The sequence below is a fragment of the Dipodomys spectabilis genome, unplaced genomic scaffold (assembly GCF_019054845.1).
Source record: "Dipodomys spectabilis isolate Male_0828 unplaced genomic scaffold, ASM1905484v1 ptg000009l, whole genome shotgun sequence".
NCBI lineage: Eukaryota > Metazoa > Chordata > Mammalia > Rodentia > Heteromyidae > Dipodomys > Dipodomys spectabilis.
The window spans coordinates 16,368,194-16,388,793 of NW_024870686.1; the positions used below are offsets into that span (position 1 = coordinate 16,368,194).

The following is a 20,600-nucleotide window of genomic DNA, read 5'->3' on the forward strand; positions in this document are numbered from 1 at the left end:
ACAGAGGAGGAAGCGAAGTTGTCAGGACTTTCAGTGACTTCACCCAAGCCGCACAGCCAGTGAGTGAAGATCAGCACACTCAAACCCAGATCCTAACCACACGCGGTGCGCCAGGGAAAGCGTGCAACCTGTATGGCTTGATGGCTTTTCCACTTCCAACAAAGTGCTCTGCCGAGATGGGGGGAGAGGATACACAGGACAGGTGTAACTTTAAGGGGATGATGGAGGCTGTAACCCGAAGCCTCCTCCTGCGCGGCCCGGGGTGGCTGCTCCCCGGGGCCCGGCGCCTCTCCCACTTCCAAAGTTGGAGCTCTCCTGGGCGGGCGGGGCGGGGCGGGGCGGTGACGTCCTCGGCCGCGGGAATAAAGCTGGCGGGCCGCCCCCCAGCGCCGGGACGCGGTGCGGCGGAGGGGGCTGGCCCGTCGGGGACCCTGGCGGTGTGCTGCGCCTCCCCTCGCTGCGCCCTCACCTGTGGAAGGTCGCCCCACAAAAGGCACCATGCCCCAGAACGTGATCCTCCCGGGCCCTGCGCCCTGGGGCTTCAGACTCTCGGGGGGCATAGACTTCAACCAGCCTTTGGTCATCACCAGGGTAGGTGTTCTCCGTTCTTAACTGTTTGTGCAAGCGCCGGATTGTGGGGTCCCCGGGAAGGCGCAGCGAGCGCCTCTGGATGGCAGAGTGCGCCTGGGAAGGGGAGGAGGGCGGACCCCGGGTGGGGAGGGGCGGGACGGTTCACCTGGGGGTCCCGGGCTGCTGGCTCCCAGCTGGGCAGCAACCACTGGGTAAGTTGAGGTTTGAAGAATGCAACGCCAGTTCTGGGGTGTCACTAAGTCAGCCCCAAAGTCCTGCCCACTCTTGGTCCCTGGCAACTTTCTGAGAAGTCAACTGACATTGCTATTTCCCTGGGTTCCAAGAAGCTGGAAAGGTCAGGGTGCCTCGGCACTCCCTGCACCCCATCTTCTTCTGGGAACAAAGAGATGGGGTGCCCCGTGGGAGGGGTGAAGGCCCGACTACTGCGAGGTTCTGGTCTGGGTGAAAACTCGAGCACCAGGCTGTTCTGAGGATGCAACCTGAGTTGGCCAAGTTGGCACAGCCCATATCACTTCAGACGGGGAAAATATTACTAATGTGTATTCCTGGGTTTCTAGGCATTTAGAATAAATATTTTTCCAAAACTGAGAACTTGGCTGAAGAATCGTTACCTATAATTCAAACTACAAAGAAAACTTTAGATTGTTTACCGGAGAGCAAGTACCACAGAGGAGTAACTCTTTAAAAAACAAAAAACTTTAATATCAAAGTCAAACTTTTCCTTCATGTTGTCTGAAGCTCTGCCCAATGAGAAAAGAATTTTAAAAGTTAAAAACTTTTGTGTCCCGTCAGAAAACTTCTAGAATTAATTCTAAAGCATTATTTGGTCTGGTTGATATTTTTCTAACATGAATTTTTTGGTTTTTTTAAGAAATAGAAATATTATCATTTGAGCTCTCACGTATAAAGCATTTTAAGGTTAATTTAAAGGCATAAACTTCTGGAGTGTCGTACTTTTGGAAAATTTTTTCCTACTGCTTATGCCCTATTTTATAAATGTGTGCTTCATAATCTGATCACTTACAGATTTTAACAAGGATATACCTTTTTCATTCTGTTCTATTTACATTTGTTTATGACATTTGGGAACCAGTGTTCTTTGTAAAATGTCTTAAAACACTTATCATCCAGATGCATACAGTGGATCATTTTAAGCTTTGTTTTACATTTTTCAAAAACATATAAACACATTTGACATATGTTTTTATATCAGACATGAAAACTTAACATACCCCCCAAATCGTTCTTAAGTAAACTAAGCAGAACATGCTTCTGTGATCTGGGCCAAGCAATTCCTTTTATAGATGTCCCAAAGAAAACAGTCACCATTAACTCTGCTAAGAAATATGTTTCGTTTATGGAGTACTGCCTTCATTTGCTTATATTAAATGAAATAAGCTCTTGAATCATAACAAAGAATAAATCATATGTAGATTAAATCCAAAAGAAATAATTATGTCAGGAAAACATTTTAGGGAATTTGTAAAAGAAATATTTTGCTATTACATGTAACATGTCTGTATGATGGTATGCTTGAATTTTTGAGTTGTTGATGTCATAAACAATGTTTACCTCTGCAGATAGACTACAAAAGCTATTGTTAATGATCCTTATTATCTGAAAAACCAATTCTGTCTTGTATTTCTAACTCTTACCTAGTTTGTGCCCCAAAATTTGATACTTGATTTATTAACAGTGCATGACTAGACATGATTATTTTGTTGGAGTCTGGTTTTTGTTTTCCAATTATTTTTTACCTCCAGGACATCAGGTTCAACTAAAGTGTTCATGTCCCATGCATGCCTAAAACCATGCATATGGTGGATTTATGTTGAATAAATGAAGGCGTGTTCTCTTGGCCATGTATTCCTTGGTGAATACCTACTTAAGAATACTTGCATTGAAACTATAAGCGCATTCAGAATCATTTGGGGTGGGGGGAGTCCTAAGATGTATTATTTTAAAACAACCCATGTGGCTATTACACTTATTTGATAACTTTTATATTGTTTTAGAAAGTGGCAAATAAGGTTATGTATGTGTTGTTATATGCTTGAGCTTGCTGTGTGTTTTTCTCAGCCCTTTATATTCATAACTCACTTCAGACTCACAATGATCCTATGCGAGGAGAGTAGTAGATTTGCCTTTTGAAGGTGAGAAGTATGAATCTTTAAGAGGTCATTAGCCTACCAGTAATTACATGGATTGGATACCATGTCAACCTGCTCCCAAGCCTGCCTTCTGTCATTTCCACAAGCGGGGGGAAAAAATCCCACTTACCACTCAGATATTTCTGAACAGGTGTTTTATACCATCCATTGTGACAAGGTCCCATCAAGTCTACTTTCAAAATCTGCTATTTCCCATTTTTAACCACCCTGATTATTCAAAATTCCCTGAGTTCACACCCAGAGATCTGTCTCCTCTCTTCAATTCACCCTGCATATCTTTATCATTCATCTTTGAAATACAAATTTTGCCCATCGCTCCCAGTTTTTAATTAAATTTGTGTTCTTTTGCAGGGCATTTACAACTTTTCATCCTCATTTCCAACTTTCTTTCTTTCCCTCAATCTTCCTTTTCTCTCCCTTTCACCTCTTTCACTCCATGCTGCTGTTCTGGGCTGCTTAAATGTCCTTCGCATGTCTTTGCTTCTAAGATGCATCCCTATCCCCAGAATTATTTTGCTCACCACAGCCCCACTTCCTCTTTGTCTATGGAAAGGCATTCAAGCATCAGTCCCCGAGCCTTCTTCTAGTAATAGTCATCTCATCAGTTGATGGGCTCTTCCCTCTCCTATTGTCATGCCTGTTCCACAGATGTTTAAACATATCAAGGTCCTGCCAGATTGTCTACTCACAGAGAGCAGAAACTTTCTGCTTTGTGATGTGCCGTGTGATGCCTAGTATAGTGGCTAGTACATCATGAATACAGACAATATGATTGACCGACTAAACTGGTCACTTTTTGTGTAATTTTATATGCCAAAGATATTCCATCATAAGAATCAAGGAAAGTAAGTTTGTTAGTTGTCTATTTTAGAAAATCATAGAAAGAAATGAAATGCCAGTGTTCATACTTAACGTTAAAGAAATCCATGAGATGTATTTCTTGAAGTCATTTTTTGTTCTCTAAGCTACTCCTGTCCTCTTCTTTTCTCCTGTGCTGCTCTCTTCTCTTCTCTCTTCTCTTTTCCTGCCTTACACTATGCCAATGCACACATTAATTGGTCCCCAATTAACAATAGTGCTACTTCCTAAAGATATGAAAGTCACAATGCATCAATCCCATACTTGGGATTTTGAGTTTGGGTTGTTTCCTGGGTTAGAATAAATGCTATGCTAATCTGTCTTGGTGCTATGCTCAGTCATGAGAGTAACAACAAAAACTTCATGTTGTACTACACTGCTATAGTATATAATGGTCAATAGATAAGGCCTACTAAATGTACTTCAACTTAACAATATTTTAGGCTGCATAAAGAACTTGGTGTTTCTCGGGACATAACTTCATTAGAGACCAAAGGGTATCTGAATATCAATGCCCCTAGATAATGAGGCTCTGTCCAGAGTTTGTAGGAAAGTGACAAGTGTAACTCTCTCCATAAACTTGAAATAGCAGTTCACAAAATTGAGACAGTCTCTGCTTCTTAACAACTCACAAACCAATTAACCAGTGGAGTGAATCTTTATATCATTTAAAAAACACATATATCAGGCCAAGCATGGTGGGACATGTCTGCTATCCAAGACACTCAGGAGGCAGAGAGAGTAGAGTCATGTTTCAAAGGTGAGTTCCAACAAAAAGTTAACACAGCATCTGAAAACAAAACAAAACAAAAAGCTAAAAGCAAAAGGGATTAGGACATGGCTCAAGTGATAGAATGCTTAGGCAAGCATTGTATCTAATGGAAAAACCTGAGGTCAATCCGTGGAGTATATGAATGCACTACACACACACACACCAAAAGGCAGATAAAGCCTGGTACCAGTGGCTCACACATCTAATCCTAGCTATGAAGTTGAGATCTGAAGGATCATGGTTCAAAGCCAGCCTTGGCAGAAATGTCAGTAAGATTCCATCTCCAAAATAACTAGCAAAAATCTTGGATGGGGCATTACTTAAGCAGTACAACACCACTAGTTCCAAGTTCAAACCCCAGTACCAGCAAAAGGGGGCAGGCCGGGGGCAGGGTGGGGAAACATCGACAGAGGTAAGTCTACAAGAGTCACCAGCAGTTTCTAGACCAGTGTACCATATACTTTGTGCAAGATAAAATTTAAGTTTGGGATGTTCAGTTTAAGGGAGGAAGTGGTCTTTCAAACACTGTCTATAATTGGCCTAAGTAGTTCATAGAATAGTGTTGAAGATTTACATCTCCCAGTGAGCTTCTTCTATTTTTCTTGCAAGATGATGCTAAGGAGTCTCTCTCTGAGGTTCTTAAACCATCTAGAAACCATCTACTCACACAAACAAGTTATATATTATTTACTTTGCATGACAAAGTGAGTCCTGATGACAGTGTGCCTTTCTTACCAAATTCTTCTTCCTCCCTTCACTCAGCCCCTCTTCTTCTCAGAGCATAAGATCATTGTAACAGGCAAGGCCAAGATGGTCCTGAGTATCAACAGAGCCACTGTTAATGTGTTCTGTATTTTTGCAGGTTTTAACACAGAAAAAAGCATAGCAATGTAAACTATATTTGAAATTTGAACTTTTAGAAAGGAATGTTTCTTTTGAAATCAATCCTTTTTCCCGGTTAAAGCAAATGTAGTAGCAGGGTTGATATGAAATTTAAAAAAAACCTATACAATTCATGCTAGTAAAGATTATTTCCATGTGGAAACACTGGTTTATATATTCACGATATTCATATTTCCAAAATATCTATTATATGTATACAATAACAGATGTGGAAGACCCTATGTGGACACAATCATAATTTAGAAAGATTTCTGTTCTCTGCCTGAGAAGCTCATACTTCAAGTGGAAAAGGTAGGTCATGTACATAAACTATGATTATACACTCTGTCCAGGATACCACAAGAAAAGTATGGCCAAAGAGATAGGAGGAGAGAGAGAAGAGAGAGAGAAAGAGAGAAAGGGAAGGAGGGAGGGAGAGAGAGAGGAAGGAAGGAGGGAGGGAGGGAGGGTGGGAGAGAGGAAGGGAGAGAGAGAGAGCTATAAGGCTCTAAAGCCAGTCCAAAGTGGGAATTTTATATTTTAATTGGATGTCTAATCCTAAGCAAGTTTCTTACACTCACTCAAAATCACTTTTCTTGTGTTAAAATCAAGGTAGTTATTTTCAAGATTGTCTTAAGGATTAATTGAAATAACAGTCACTCAATATAACAATAAAAGAGTAGTTTTTATGTCAGCCACACAAGAGAAACACCCAGATAACTTTTGAGTATACATGCCCAGCTGCATGCAAGGATTGTGCTGTAACTGACCATGGATATGCCTCTAGAAACATCTACTGCAACCAGGTGCTGGAGAATTCCTGTTGCCAGGGAAGCCATGTAACGTTTATTTGATAAGTAATGGCTTATGAAGTTTATTTGATCAGTGTTCTCAGTGCTGTTGTTCAGTACGTTCTTGCCCTGCTCTAAAATCTTGACCATTTTGATTTTTCTCGTTGCGGTGTTATTAGAACCCCTGGACTCATGAGGGAGGGTCCTCTTACCTCAGCCTGTTGCATACTTAGGACCACAGGTCTCTCTATACCATTGTGCCCAGTTCCATGTTTATTCTTAATATCAGCAACGTAACAGAGGCATATGTTGAGCTTCTCTTGTGTCTTTCATAGTAAATAAGACATAACAGATGCACTGTTTTGTTTTGAATTAGTATTTTTTCCCAAATGGACCCACGTAATAGTTTAATGTGACCAAAAGAAATCATCAGCGGCAGCTGTTGACACAAATTCCCTGGCTCTTCTCCCATAGATTCTAACTCTTGATCCCAGACATCTGGAATAGGATAGAGTCTTTATGTTCAACAAAGACCTCTTGTAATATACTAATTATGATGTAAGACTATTATAGCATAAAAATAATAGTAAATCATAAAGTGATTCTAGGAAGTAATAGGTTTTTATGTTTAAACAAATGGCTTAACTTATTAAAACCAGACCAATATAATTGTCATATTCTGATCACCAACCTAGTGGAAATGGAAAATTAAGAAAAAGTAAAGGCATCATATTTTCTCTTTCTCGTACTCTGTCTACATCTTTTATTCTTCCTCAGCAATTGTGAAGTTGAATATAAAGTCACCAGTGCATTCTAGCCATTGCTGTCAAACACTTTTCCTACTAGTATCTGAACTCTTGGTGACATAGTTAGGTAGCTGCTGTCCACTTACCAGAAAGCCAAAAGTTATTCAGATACCTTTCCTCATCTTCTCTATTCACATTGTCTGTCAGAGCAAAGGTGGAGAAAAAATACTTTCTAAAATATAACATTTTGTATGAATAGGAAACATTCTTAACTTTTGTATTACTGTTAATACATTTTAGTAATATTGAATATTTAATATATTTAAATAAGTCACCCAATACTTTTTAACATATAAATTCAATATCTGTTACTTAGGCATTCTCTGAGTTCTAATAACTGTGCACATTTACAAACAACTCTACCTTCTGCTCATCCTAACCAAAGCTAAAAAAATAAAGAACTTTCCAAAGTCAGAAATGGGTGTCAGATAACTCAAATCCACTCAAGTGTATTAGTGAAGCTTCGAAGAGCTTTAAAAGCAAACACATTAAACCATACTTTCTTGTGTTAACTCAGAGAAAAGCATCCTTGTCTTAAAAGTTTAAAAATAGCAAGTACTGACTTTGGCATACTATATCTAGAGACAACTCCAAAGTTTAACATTATTTTTATCCCTCTATGTTTTACTGAGGATGGAAACTTTTGTTCTTCTAATAGATCTGGGTCTGGGAAAACTAAATGGAAATCAGTTCCCAACCCAACTGCATTGTTGGTGGGAGTGTAAACTTGTTCAACCACTTTGGAAAGTAGTATGGAGGTTCCTCAAAAGACTCCACATAGAGCTCCCCTATGACCCAGCAAACCCACTTTTGGGCATTTACCCAACTGATCACAAACAAGACCATAATAAAACTACCAGCACAACTATGTTTATTTCAGCACTATTTACCATAGCTAAGATATGGAACCAACCCAGATGCCCCTCAGTAGATGAATGAATCAAGAAAATGTGATATATATGTGTGTTCGTGTGTATGTGTATGTATACATATATAGATACACAATGGAATTCTATGCCTCCATCAGAAAGAATGATATCACCTCATTTGTTAGGAAATGGAAAGACTTGGAAAAAATTATATTAAGTGAAGTAAGCCAAGCCCAAAGAAACATAGGTCCCATGGTTTCCCTTATTTGCAGTAACTAGTATATGTCTGGGACAAGTAGAAAAAAGGTCAAGGGGCTGGGAAGGTGGCTCAGTGGTAGAGCGCTTGCCTTGCATGCCTGAGGCCCTGGGTTCGATTCCTCAGCACCACATAAGCAAAAAGAAAAAAGCCGGAAGTGGTGCTGTGGCTCAAGTGGTAGAGCGCTAGCCTTGAGCTGAAGAGCTGAGGGACAACACCCAGGCCCAGAGTTCAGGCCCCACGACCGGACCAAAAAAAAAAGAAAAAAGGTCAAAAGCTATGTACATATGACCAGATAAGATGAAGTTAAGTGAAATGAACCCCAAGGTAGGGACACAAGTGGTTTTTTCTTTATTGCTATTGTTTCTAACATATTTATAAGGTACCATGTGATTTTTTTTTGTTGCTTTGTATGTCCCTCACCCATGGTATAACCCCTGTTTTCACTGTGTTTGATGTTGGTATAATTTGGGGAGGGGAAGGGAAAAAACAAAATGTTTAAATAAGGATACAGGTTGACCCATTGTAACAATGAGATGTACAAGACACTATGTTGAAAAACGAACTTTACAATCTAGGCAGGAGGGGGAGTGTAGATGTGGAGGTGGGAGGGAAGGGATGGGAAGGGAAAAACAAAGGAGGAGGCAACAATACTTGATAAGAAATGTACTCATTACCTTGCTCATGTAACTGTAACCCCTCTGTACAGTATTTTCACAGTAAAAAAACTTACATATAAAAAAAAGAAATACTTCCCAAAGGCGAAGATATAACAAACACCACTTGTCATCACCTTGCTTCTATCAGCTGCCCCTGCTGGGAAATCACAAGCTGATCACAGAAATAAAATGAACCAGCATTTTAGTGGTGACACTGAGACCTTTAAGTATTATTTGTTTAGATTAACTTGGAACCCTTGGATCCACAAAGTAAAATAGGATAACCAGAATATAAACAAATAGAGAAAAAAGATGAATTAATGACTGCCCAGTTAGGAACAATACAGTTTATTCTGGGAGCAGTTTAGGATTTACGTCAAGTCTTATCAATTAGTCTACTCTAAATATTGGGAACTTGCAAACATAGCAATAATAAATTGGCATGGATAGCTATAGTCTTTGGGTATATAAAGATTAGCTTCTTTTATTTTCTGAGCTGTGATATAAATAGGTGTTTTATTCATTCTTCATTATTTATTCATTCATTCTAAATACTGCAGTATACACAGTGAATTTTTAGACACACAATGCTCTTTGACTTACGATAGGACTAAATCCCAGTAAAGTCATCAGATAAATTAAATGGTTCAGGTGATAGTGAGTGCTCACTTAGCAACAATGAGACCATATGTTTCACCCCCACGCTCACCCCCACACTCCAAAATATATTTAGTACGTTTATGTTACCAAATATCATACCATAGCTTCACAACAGTATAGAGTATTCATTGTTCACCCTACTGATCATATGAATGCCTATACTCTGTAGCTTGCTACTAATTAACCCAGCAACACAAGAGAAAAATCACTCATTAGGAAAATGTCAGAATTCGAAGTATGGTCCATGTAGGCCATACCTTGGAATTTACCAAGGAAAACTGACAGTAGGGGTAGCAATCGAAAGAATTACTCATTTTAACCAAATATTTTACATTCATAATAGTTCATATTTTCTGTTTTTAAACATTTGAAAATACAGAGAAACATTTTCTCAAAATCCTTAACTCTTCTTTTCATCTTCTCCTTCCAAACATATCATCAATAGGGATTTTCTTGTAGACAGCAATGAAATGGACCGTCCTTTTCCTCAGTTTGGCAATCTGTGTTTTAAAGTGGTTATGTCTAGACCATTTACACTCAATGTGAATACTGATGTGGCTCAATTAAAATCTATCAGCTTAATTGTGTTCTGTGTATTCCATCTGTTCTTCATTCATGGAGAGGACTCAATGAGTAAATACAGACCTCCCTAGTGTTGGTAGTTCCTAAGGATCAGGACATTCACTTAATTCACAATCAACCTTTAACAATTTGTTATTTTAGCTGAATTTTTTTATGGCTAATGTGAGACTACCTTTTCCTCTGTGGAAGATGACCCTATGCTCAAGATGAGGCTTCTACCCTGCTATTTCAGATCTCTGAAGAGTACAAGAAAAGTCATAAATCTGTATATGGTCAGGCTTCTTGCTGTGAATCCTGCAGTGAATCCTGCAGATTTCTATACTTCATTCTCTTAGTTCAAGGTATTATAACAAACCAAAACAGACCAGGTGGGTTATAAACAATAGAAAGTTATTCCTTGCATTTCTGGAGCCTAGAAACCTGAAATTAGGGTATCAGCATGACTGAGACTGAGATTACAGACTCCTCGTGGTAGAAAGAATTCTCCCTAGGCTCTCTCTTTCTAAAGGTATTAATCTCATTCATACAGGCTCCATACTTCTGACCTGATCACCACCCAAAAGCCCCACTTCTAAACACCATCTGGAAGGGTTAAGTTTTAACACAGAAGTGTGGGTAGATACACATTCAGTCCATTGTACTCTCTCAAGTGAATTTTAAAGATGCTAATCATCAGAATGCAAAAATCACCTTTAATTCAAATATGAAAGTGGCGTGAATATAGTAAGACACTATTCCCAAACAGAAAATCCTGGAACAACAACAACAAAAAAAAGACTTGTTAACTATTTCTTTTAAACGATCAAAAAATTCACAGGTGGAGGTGTATGGAAGGTATTTTGAATGAAAGTAAGAAACACAATAGTAGATCAATGTAATTTGTAAAGAGATACAACTGGTTAGCATGGTAATAAAACAGAGCTAATATCGTGGGTCAGCTAAGAATTATCTTAAGATTTCCTGCCTCATGAAACATTTAAAAAATAGTCTTCCAGGCTAAAATATAAATGTCAGGCACAAAATTCAAGATAATTCCAGATGTTGTTTTGAAATTATGCTTTGATTTCTTCCAGATTACTCCCGGAAGCAAGGCGGCAGCTGCCAACCTGTGTCCTGGAGACGTGATCCTGGCGATTGATGGCTTTGGCACAGAGTCCATGACGCATGCTGACGCACAGGACAGAATTAAGGCAGCAGCCCATCAGCTGTGTCTCAAAATTGACAGGTGTTCTTGAATTTGTGGTGATAAAGCTTGTTAGGGGGACGAATCTGAACCAGCACTACAGATGATTTCCTCTTCCGAATGAGAGTTGTGGCAGGGCCTACACTTGTGATGGGCTCTTTGTATATATTGGCTACTTTATTCTGATCTTCACTACAGTCAGCTAACCTAGTAGATGTGGATTGGATAAGCCAATTTGAAATACAATTTTTTGCAATGTCAAAATAATCAAAGAGGCCAAATGAAATGTTTCTCCAGATAGTAGTCCAGTTGCTTAATTATAAAAATAGACATTGGCCCTAAAAACTCGGAAGAAAATGGCTCATTGCCCTGCTCTTTTCACGGTAGCATAGAATGAAATGGTGGCATAGAATGTAGAGATGCAACTAAAAGAATCTCTTGATGCACCAAAATGTCATCATGTTAAAACTGGTGGTTAATATTGTATGCTGTTTGATGGGGGAGAAGTTTGTTTTGGTTTGTTTTGTTTGTGCCCATTTTAAGTCTTGATCTCAGGCCCTAGGTGCCTTCTCTGAGCTTTTTTGCTCAAGGCTAGTACTCTACCACTTGAGCCAAAGCTCCATTTCTGGCTTTTTGGTGATTACTTAGAGATAAGAGACTCACAGACTTTCCTGCCCCACTTTGCTCAGGTCTGAGTAGCCTCCTGAGTAGCTAGGATTACAGGTGTGATCCACTGGCATCCAGCCTGTTTTCTGTTTTGTAGAGATTTCAAACAAAAGAATATTATAAAGTGGGAAATACGTGTGCATATGGATGTTAAATACTGAGATATTTCTGATTCTGTCCCCCTTCCAATAAGATATTCTTAACAGAACCCCAGTTGGAATCTCAGCTATTGGTTTTCATGGTTATCTGTGCATGATTACATTGTTGATGCAATAGTCACACATGTTTGAGGTAGAAAAATCTCAATCACTTAGCTACTCTACCAGTGGCCTGTGAAATAATAGATTCTGTTCCTATGTCTTCATAATATTGTACCTCTCCTAAGTACCCAGTCCCTTAGAAGACACTGGGTCTCAGATGCTCAAGAAGAGTTAAACACAGCTTAGTTCTTTGATGTCAGTAGTAAATCCATCTGGCCAGCCCCTCTCTGTTTTCTATGATGCCTTGAGTAGAATAGAGGGGCTGAGGGGAGACATAGTCTACCTCCTACTATCTTTAAGATATGCCTTCAGAACTTCCCTCTTCTGTTGATTCCTACATGTATTGGGAATCCTGCTTTCTCTAGATATCACACACTGCACTACAACTGGCCCTGATCTATTCAAGATTCCCTAAAAGGAATCTAATTGAATGGGAAAATAAAAATTAGTAAGCAAAAATTTTCTTCTTGATTTACTTATTAAGGGCTGTTAGTGTCCTCAAAAATCACAATGGAAATTAAGGGATACTAAACCTAGAAGTTCTACTCGAATTGGACATTTACAAACTTTGTTTGATTTTCAGGGCAGAAACACGCTTATGGTCTCCACAGGTATCAGAAGATGGAAAAGCTCATCCTTTCAAAATCAACTTAGAAGCAGAACCACAGGTATGAATTTTATCATAAATGATACACACTCACAGTATATTTCCTTTCCAATGCTGGGGATGCAGCAGAGAGGGGACAATACAAATGCAAACATTGGAACAAGTCATCTAATGAAGTAGTGATCTATCTTTACTCTCTAAAATTAATCTATTATGATCCATACTTTCTTAGATCAAGAAAAAAAGGCAATAGGCACGGTGACTCATTCATGTAATCCCAGCTACTTGAAGAGGTGGAGATGAGGAAGACTGCACTTTCAGACAAAAAGATGTACAATTCTCATTTCAGTCAATAAACAGGACATGATGGAACACGCATATATCCCAGCTATGTGGGAAGTCAGAGGTAGGAAGTTCGAGATCCAGGATAAGCCAGGATCCAGGCAAAAACACAAAATCTTATCCAAAAACAAAACTAAAACCAAAAAACGAGTGAGAGGGTGTTGGTTCAAATGGCATAGTGCCTGTCTAGAGAACATGAGGCCTTGAGTTCAAACTACCATTCAAACCACAGAGACAGAGGCAGGAAAAGGGAAAGTAAACCTAGGTGAATAGTTTGATAAAAATAAGTATATTTCATAAGGAAGAATTTGGCTGGCTCTACATAGAGTTCACTTTTTCACTTCTTATAATGGACTTAGGCCAAATGAGGTAATCTATGAAGTTTATGCTATTAACACAAAACAAAATAGGCTTTACATTTGTAACAGGTGTCTCTGATCTTATTCTTATTTCAAACTTCACTGCTTTAAGGTTCTCACAGAGATCTTATTTTTACATCTTTCTTTAGTTACCAGTTCTGGAATTATATAATTAAATTTATCTTAGAAAAAGGATTTAAATTATGTTATCATGTACCTATTTAGCCAGTGTTACAAAACAGAGGATTTTTCCTTGATGAAACTCTATGTCACGAGCTAATAATCTGATGCTTATCTGATTATGTCTACTTTCAGAAAGTCCAAATCGACTGAAATTAAATCAAACTTCAATTGTGATATACTGAAAAATCTAATTAAGAACAGGATTTAGGAAGCTCTACTCAGAAACTCACAAGGCTTAAAGTGAATTCAATATCCCTTTTAAACAAGCTCTCCTATAAAATGGCTAGATATTTGAGCATGTCCTTTTTCTATATATCTAATGAGGATGAGCTGAAAGCATATTTGTCACTTATACTTCAGTAGTGGACTCCCTTTCCGGATCATTACCCCCTGAGTTTATCTTCCATGCCTTTCATTTGCATCTGTAAGCCTCTTCTTCCTTCTGGATGACACAGAGGTAGCACTACATAAATATAAGTATCTCAGAGGGCTTCTCAAAGATTTAAATAAATCAGTATAAGCAAAGAACTTGGCACATGCAATTGTTCATAGTCAAATAAGTAGTGTCTGTCACCATTAGTTAGATTCGCCATCCAGTTTCAGACTGTGAGCAGAAAGCCTCGTTGGCTTTCTTGATAGTGAGGTAGAAAAGTGCCTAAGTGAAAGAGATTCCTGTTCTCATTATGACTATTTTAGCTATTTTATAATAATGGTGGCTTTCTTCATTGTTATCATGAAAGATATACTTACGGGATCAAAGCCTTATTTTTGGTTAAAATATAACACTTCCCCAGGAGAAACATCTTATGTGCTCTTTAGAGGGAGTTTACAAGTTTCTTATCCTAGCATTTTTTTTCTATTGTGATACTCAGGGTCTTGTGCTCTTTATTCAGCTTTTTCATTCACGTCCAAATCTCTACCATTTGGGCCATACCTTCAGTACACATTTCTACTGGTTAATTGGAGGTATTTCTTATGGACATTTCTTCCTGAGTTGGCTTTCAACTATGAAACTCAGGTCTCAACCTCCTGAGTAACTAAGATTATGGGTAAGTTGCAAGTATGAGCTACCAAGGCCTGGAAAGAGGGAGGAAAGGAAAAAGGAAGGAGGAAAGGAGGGAGGGAGAGAGGGAAGGGAACAAGAAATTTAAGTGCCTTATGCACACATTCATTTGTTGACCAATTCTACATTTCTTTTTCCATATATGGCACACAACCAAAATTGTACAGCACCCTTTTGGAAATTGTTTCTCCTAATTTCTTAAGCCCTGTTTCATCATAGGACCAAGTAGTAGACAGACTGACCAATGCCCCAGAAATCCTCAATCACTGGTCTGTTCTCCCATTCTGGCATGTAGGTAATCCAGTGACCATTTATTAAAGCACAGCTATTTATTAAAGCTTAGGCTACTATGAGAGTCTGTGCTTTGCTAATATCTCTCCAGAATTGGAGATTAAGAGTAACTCCTCTTTGGCTAATCTGTTAGCATTCATTTTTAACTTTTCTAAGAATTGGATTTTCAGGCCTAATCCTGATCTTAAATACACTGGTCTCTCTTTTCAATCATGTATTGGTCCATATGTCCTGCATTTTGAGGTTAGAAACATGAATATTTATGACCCTACAAATGACAAAAAAGGAAATGAGATTTCTTTTCGTTGAAGGTGAAGATTAGGTTAAGAACGAAAGAAGCCAGTCAGAAGGAGCCTTTAAAAATTCCACTAGCTTGAGTCATGACTAATTCTTCCTGGCATCCTCTCCAAGAGGCCAGTGTTTGAAGGGCTCAGAGATAAGAACAATTTCAGCCCTTTTCTTATTGGACCAAAGTATTTCTATTCCTTATGGAGACTCTTCGGCCAGATTCCTTCATGACCATCTCATATAATGTAGTACTTCAGAACCAGCATTTCCGAAAACAGAATGTTCTGAGAACATAGAGGAATTTTCTTTGAACAAAGTACACACTTGTACCTCCTTGTACAACTATTTGAAGATAATAAAAATAATTAAAAAGAACTAAAAAGAAAATGTTAGATCTTTTTTTTAATTATTACACATTTGTGACCTGTGCAATATATATAATCAACTAGAAAAAAACTAAGTTATGGTTATTTGGGGTTTTTGTAAGCAATACAAAGTTAAGCAAAGAGATTTCTTTTGATAAAAACTCTGCAAATATAGCAGTCCTTTGAACAACAGAGGCCTGTTTGAGAAATAAATAGATTAGTAGTAAAATGTTGGTGATCAATACAATGTTTCTCTACCCAAGTCACACTTCGATCAAAAGTGACTTTTGCTATTAGAATAAAATATTCACACTAGTGGCTCATACCTGTAATCCTAGCTACTCAGGAAGCTAAGATTTGAGGATCACAGTTCAAAGCCAATCCAGGCAGGAAAGTCTGTGATACTTTCTCTCCAATTAACTACCAAAAGGCCATAGGTCAGGCTATGGCTCAAACAACAGAACACTAGCCTTGAGCAAAAAAGCCCAGGGATAGTGTCTAGGACCTGAGTTCAAGCCCCAGTACCAGAAATAAAAATAAATAAATAAATAATATATATACATATATATGTATTATTTCCTGCCATCTATGGTCCAACCTTAAGTAATAATATGTTAATGGATATATTTTTCTCTATCAATAAGTTTAGGCCTGGACTTTTCGATAAACAGTTATAGTAACAATTGATATCAAATTTTAATACCTAGATTTTCTTTTTCTCTGTGCTGTTGCTAAAGAGTTAACTTTGTGTTTTTATAGATTTAACTTGAATTGTAGCTCAAAAAAGACATTAGAAGTTGTTTAGATCATTTCTCAACAACTGAATAAATTCCTTTCATACAATCTTGTCGGTCTATGCCTTTTCCTAAGCAAAGCATTGCTCTAGAATAAGGGTATATTTGTTTTCAGATAAACTGTTTTGTCTATTTTAGTTTAATGGCAATTGGATGACTCAAAAGTATAAGGTGGCTATCACAGTAGGGAAATGCCTTTCAGAAACAAAAATGGTTGCACAGGAAGAAAGCTGTCTCCATTTCTGTATACACGACTGACTCCTCCTCACAGTTTATAATAAAGACATAACTTACTTGGGCAGTCACAATTTATTTTTGTAAAATCAACTTCAACTTACAATGTTTTCAAAAGTAGAAGGCAGCCTACACAGAACAAATTTCATAATCACCATTTCCCCAGACTTTTTCCCAGTGAGCTATGGGAACACTTGAAACACATCACTGGAGAAAATAAAATGTTTTTAAGGGTGACTTTATTTTGCATTTGAATAGTGAGCATGCATAGCAAGGGTGTTCATAAGTTTCAAGCCTGATGAAATACAAAATGTCTTCACTGGGCCTTCATCAAATAAATGTTCATTCACAGCTTTGTTTCTCTTATTTTCCTGCCCTTTTTATGTGAAAATATAAGCCACAGGAAAATAAGAGAAAAAATGAATTGTATGGGGAAAACTTACTCTTTCGGATGGAGTTGGTAATAAATCATCATCTATGCGCAACTTCTTCACGTAGGAAAAATTGAAGCTGAACTGTCTGTGAGTGTTGTCATTCCTAAGGTCATTTCAAAGACTGGGGAAATAGACAATCAGGACCCACATTCTCCCAGTGTTACCAGAGCTCCATCAAATTCACTAGTTTTCACTCTGGCAGCCTCACCATTTCATTCTTTGAAAATATTATTACTTACTATAAGCTCCTAATATTCAAAATAATCATTTTAACTTGAATGATTACTTTTTGAAACCCTGAGAGAGAATATTATTTGATGATTTTTTTTTTGTCAATCTGGATAGAATAAACAAGAGCTAGATGTTCTTAGCTGCTATATAATGGGTTTTTTTTTTAAAAAAAAAAAAAAAAGGGTTGTACATGCTTTTCCAAGAAAAGCAAAAAGGAATGAAAGTAGAACAGCAAACTTCTAATGGGTTTTGTCCTTTCATTCTGTGTGACATTGCTTCCTAGTACCATACTTTTCAGGTCCTTGTTTACCTTTGGTGCATACAACTCACTGCGCTTGGAAGAATGACTCTAGAAGCCAATAAACTAATGCTTTGCAAAGCCTAAATAAAAATGTTTTAAGCCTGTTTTACAAAGACTTCTTTTCTGTGACCTGAGTTCAAAATAGAGTTTAAAAACAAACAACATATTACTCAGTTGTGACATTGGTAATGTATATAACCAAAACTAAAAATGGTAAAGAGAAAGCTTGGAGCCAATTAACATATGTGCTATTATTTAGAAGTCTAGTAGAAATTACTAATGCACAAATGTTGCAGAGAACTTGCTTCATTTACAGAACAATCACTATCCATATTTGGTCATTATTTCAAGGCAAAGATAAAAGCAGAGATTTTTTTTCCAGTGAAGATGCTGAGGAAACTAATTATTGTCAATTTAATTGTTTACCATGATTTTTAATCATACTTTGTTAAGAAAAAAAAACTAAGCTTCACGAAAACCTCGAGTGGTTCTTTCCTTCATGATTCACACTTTAATTAGCCTGAAAAATTTTATAATCCACCACAAATATATTAGGCGATTAGCCTCCTGTCTTCTTTCATACCAGAAATAGTTACAAAGCTCTAAATCGTGGCCATTTCTATTACTTACAATTATTTCCAGTTCACTTTTTTCAGGCTCTACTAATAGCTAATCAAAATGTTTAAGATAAAAGAGAGCCAATGCAAATTCATGATTAAGCAGCTAAAACAATCACACTGTGCCACTATGTGGATGTTGGACTGCACATATTTTCTTCTGTTCTGTAATTCAAAGCTGGAACATTTCTACAGTTCCAGATGGTTGTTACAGTCAGTCTGCTGCCTAACAGAAATGGCAATAATGCTTCATGCCAGCACCTCTGCACTGAGACACTCTCCTGGAGACAGAATCATAGGATTGACTGTTTGTGGAACTGAACTGGTTCACATCTAGTTTAGTATTCCCTGCTGGTTTCTTCTGTTGTATAGAATAGAAAAGTAAGATTTAATACCTTTACAAATTATACATGTGTTCCAAACTCAAAAGTATTATTCCTATGGTAAAAATATAAATATAGGTTTCCAATTATTCTAGTATATTTCAAATTCAGTGTCTAAGACTCTGTGATCCTGTGTCCCAAGAAACAAAGTAAAAATCCTCTTCAACTCATACATGCTGCTGTGGCTCACTTTCTGACATGAGCCCAGCATTCCTGCAGAGGAAGGTAACCCCAAGACCTTGTGCTAAGCAAGTATGAATGGGGCCCTGGGTTCAATCCCCAGCACTACACACACACACACACACAAAGAAGATATTAATAGAATAAAAAGATTCATGATTTCTAAATAAGAAAAAGTTAAGTCTATTAATAGTTTTTTAAAAAGCACAGTTCTTACGCAAACTTTCAGTATTCAAATAAGTCATTAGAAATAAGTGGATGAACAAGGCAGAAGCTGACTGGCAAGAGATACAGTGTTTAGATATGCTATAATATCTGTACAGATGGCCCATCCCTATGCATGGTAAGATATCGCTCGCATGTAATTTTCAGAGGGATGGTAGAAAGATGTCTCCCTAACTCTTCCTGTAACCATTCTATCCATCCCAAAGCAAGTAAAGATGCCTTCATTAACAACAGCAATGCCTTTAGTCTTGCTCACTAATGGCTTTGTGTGCATTCTGTGGCTGTGTGTTTTGTCTGCCATGTACAGGAATTCAAACCCATTGGTACTGCACACAACAGAAGGGCCCAGCCTTTTGTTGCAGCCGCAAACATTGATGACAAAAGACAGGTAGTGAGCGCTTCCTATAACTCGCCAATTGGGCTCTATTCAACCAGCAATATCCAAGATGCCCTGCACGGACAGCTGCGAGGTCTCATTCCTAGTTCTCCTCAAAAGTAAGTACTGGGTTCTTAGTTGTCGTCACGATGTTCTTGACAGTGATAAAATGTTTTGCCTTCCTTCCAAAAGTCCAACTCTTGTGGTTTTCTTTTTGCTTTCCTAAAAGCACTAGAGGGTTGTTTTATTATTGTTGTTATTTTTAAAGACCACTTTTAGAGCCCATTTGCCAGTTTCTAAACATTGAGTGATCAGACAGGGAAGAAATGTCTCTAGGTCCATCATTAAGCTCATATTGCTCAATATTTGGTGGTAAATAATTCTCTGTAGACAATTATCATTCACCCGATCTTACCCAAAATAGATCTTCCACTGAGGGACTTTTTTTAACCCTTTGTTTTTACAGGACATGAACTACTTTGAACACAAGCACAATATTCGGCCCAAACCTTTCATAATCCCAGGCCGTAGCAGGTCATAAACTGAGATTGTGAAGTTTGAAGTGCATGCTCTTTTAAACAATTCTTACTAATCACAAAGAAAAGTAACTGTTAGGTGCTTGGAGTGACTTTTCTCTTTGTAAGGCTTATGTCAGAAGCAAAAAGAAACAAACTCACTCAGCAGAGAAGAGTAGCCGAATTGCTTCCTTATAAGAGTAACTATTGGCAGGATGACAGATGTAATCTTAGGCAGGCCTCATCGTGTGTATTTATAACTAGTGTCCCTATCCAGAACATGGTGATATTTGAATCTGGGAGACTAGTTTGCCTCAGGTCAGGAAAGCCTAGCCGACAGGAACAGAAAATGGAAACTAGCCCCTGGTCAGAATTAGGGAGCTAATCTGGCTGGGGTTGCTTTATCTGTTTGACAGACACTGGTCATCCCACCGCAATACTTCTCAAAGATTCTTCAAATCTTACTCCTTCTAGCCCTTAGTTAAAAAGAAATGTTCAGGGCTAAGCATGATAGTGAATGCCTATAATCCTAGCTACTCAGGAGATAGAGAAAGGAATATAATGGTGTGAGGCCAGCTCTGGCAAAGTTAGCACAAGACCCTATCTAAAAACAAACTAAGGGCCTGGGAAGGTGGCTCAGTGGTAGAGCACTTGCCTTGAATGCATGAGGCCCTGGGTTCAATTCCTCAGTACCACATAAGCAGAAAAAGTTGGAAGTGGCACTGTGGCTCAAGTGGTAGAGCGCTAGCCTTGAGCTGAAGAGCTGAGAGACAGTGCCCAGGCCCAGAGTTCAGGCCCCATGAATG

At 38.2% G+C, this 20,600-nt stretch overlaps 1 protein-coding gene across 3 annotated transcripts in view; it reads left to right on the forward strand.

Annotated features, from left to right (window-relative positions):
• The first annotated feature begins 412 nt into the window (after window positions 1-412).
• The window catches only part of Pdlim3 (PDZ and LIM domain 3), a 29,992-nt gene continuing 9,804 nt past the window's right edge, over window positions 413-20,600 (forward strand). For 2 of the 3 annotated variants that reach the window (XM_042700826.1, XM_042700835.1), the window contains exons 1-4: window positions 413-591; window positions 10,971-11,122; window positions 12,590-12,674; window positions 19,211-19,398. In XM_042700826.1, coding sequence (XP_042556760.1) covers window positions 499-591; window positions 10,971-11,122; window positions 12,590-12,674; window positions 19,211-19,398 — 518 coding nt within the window. In that variant the 5' untranslated portion in view covers window positions 413-498. Of the gene's footprint in view, window positions 592-10,970; window positions 11,123-12,589; window positions 12,675-19,210; window positions 19,399-19,745; window positions 19,814-20,600 lie in introns of all 3 variants that reach the window. The other variant, XM_042700842.1, reaches the window with a different exon arrangement.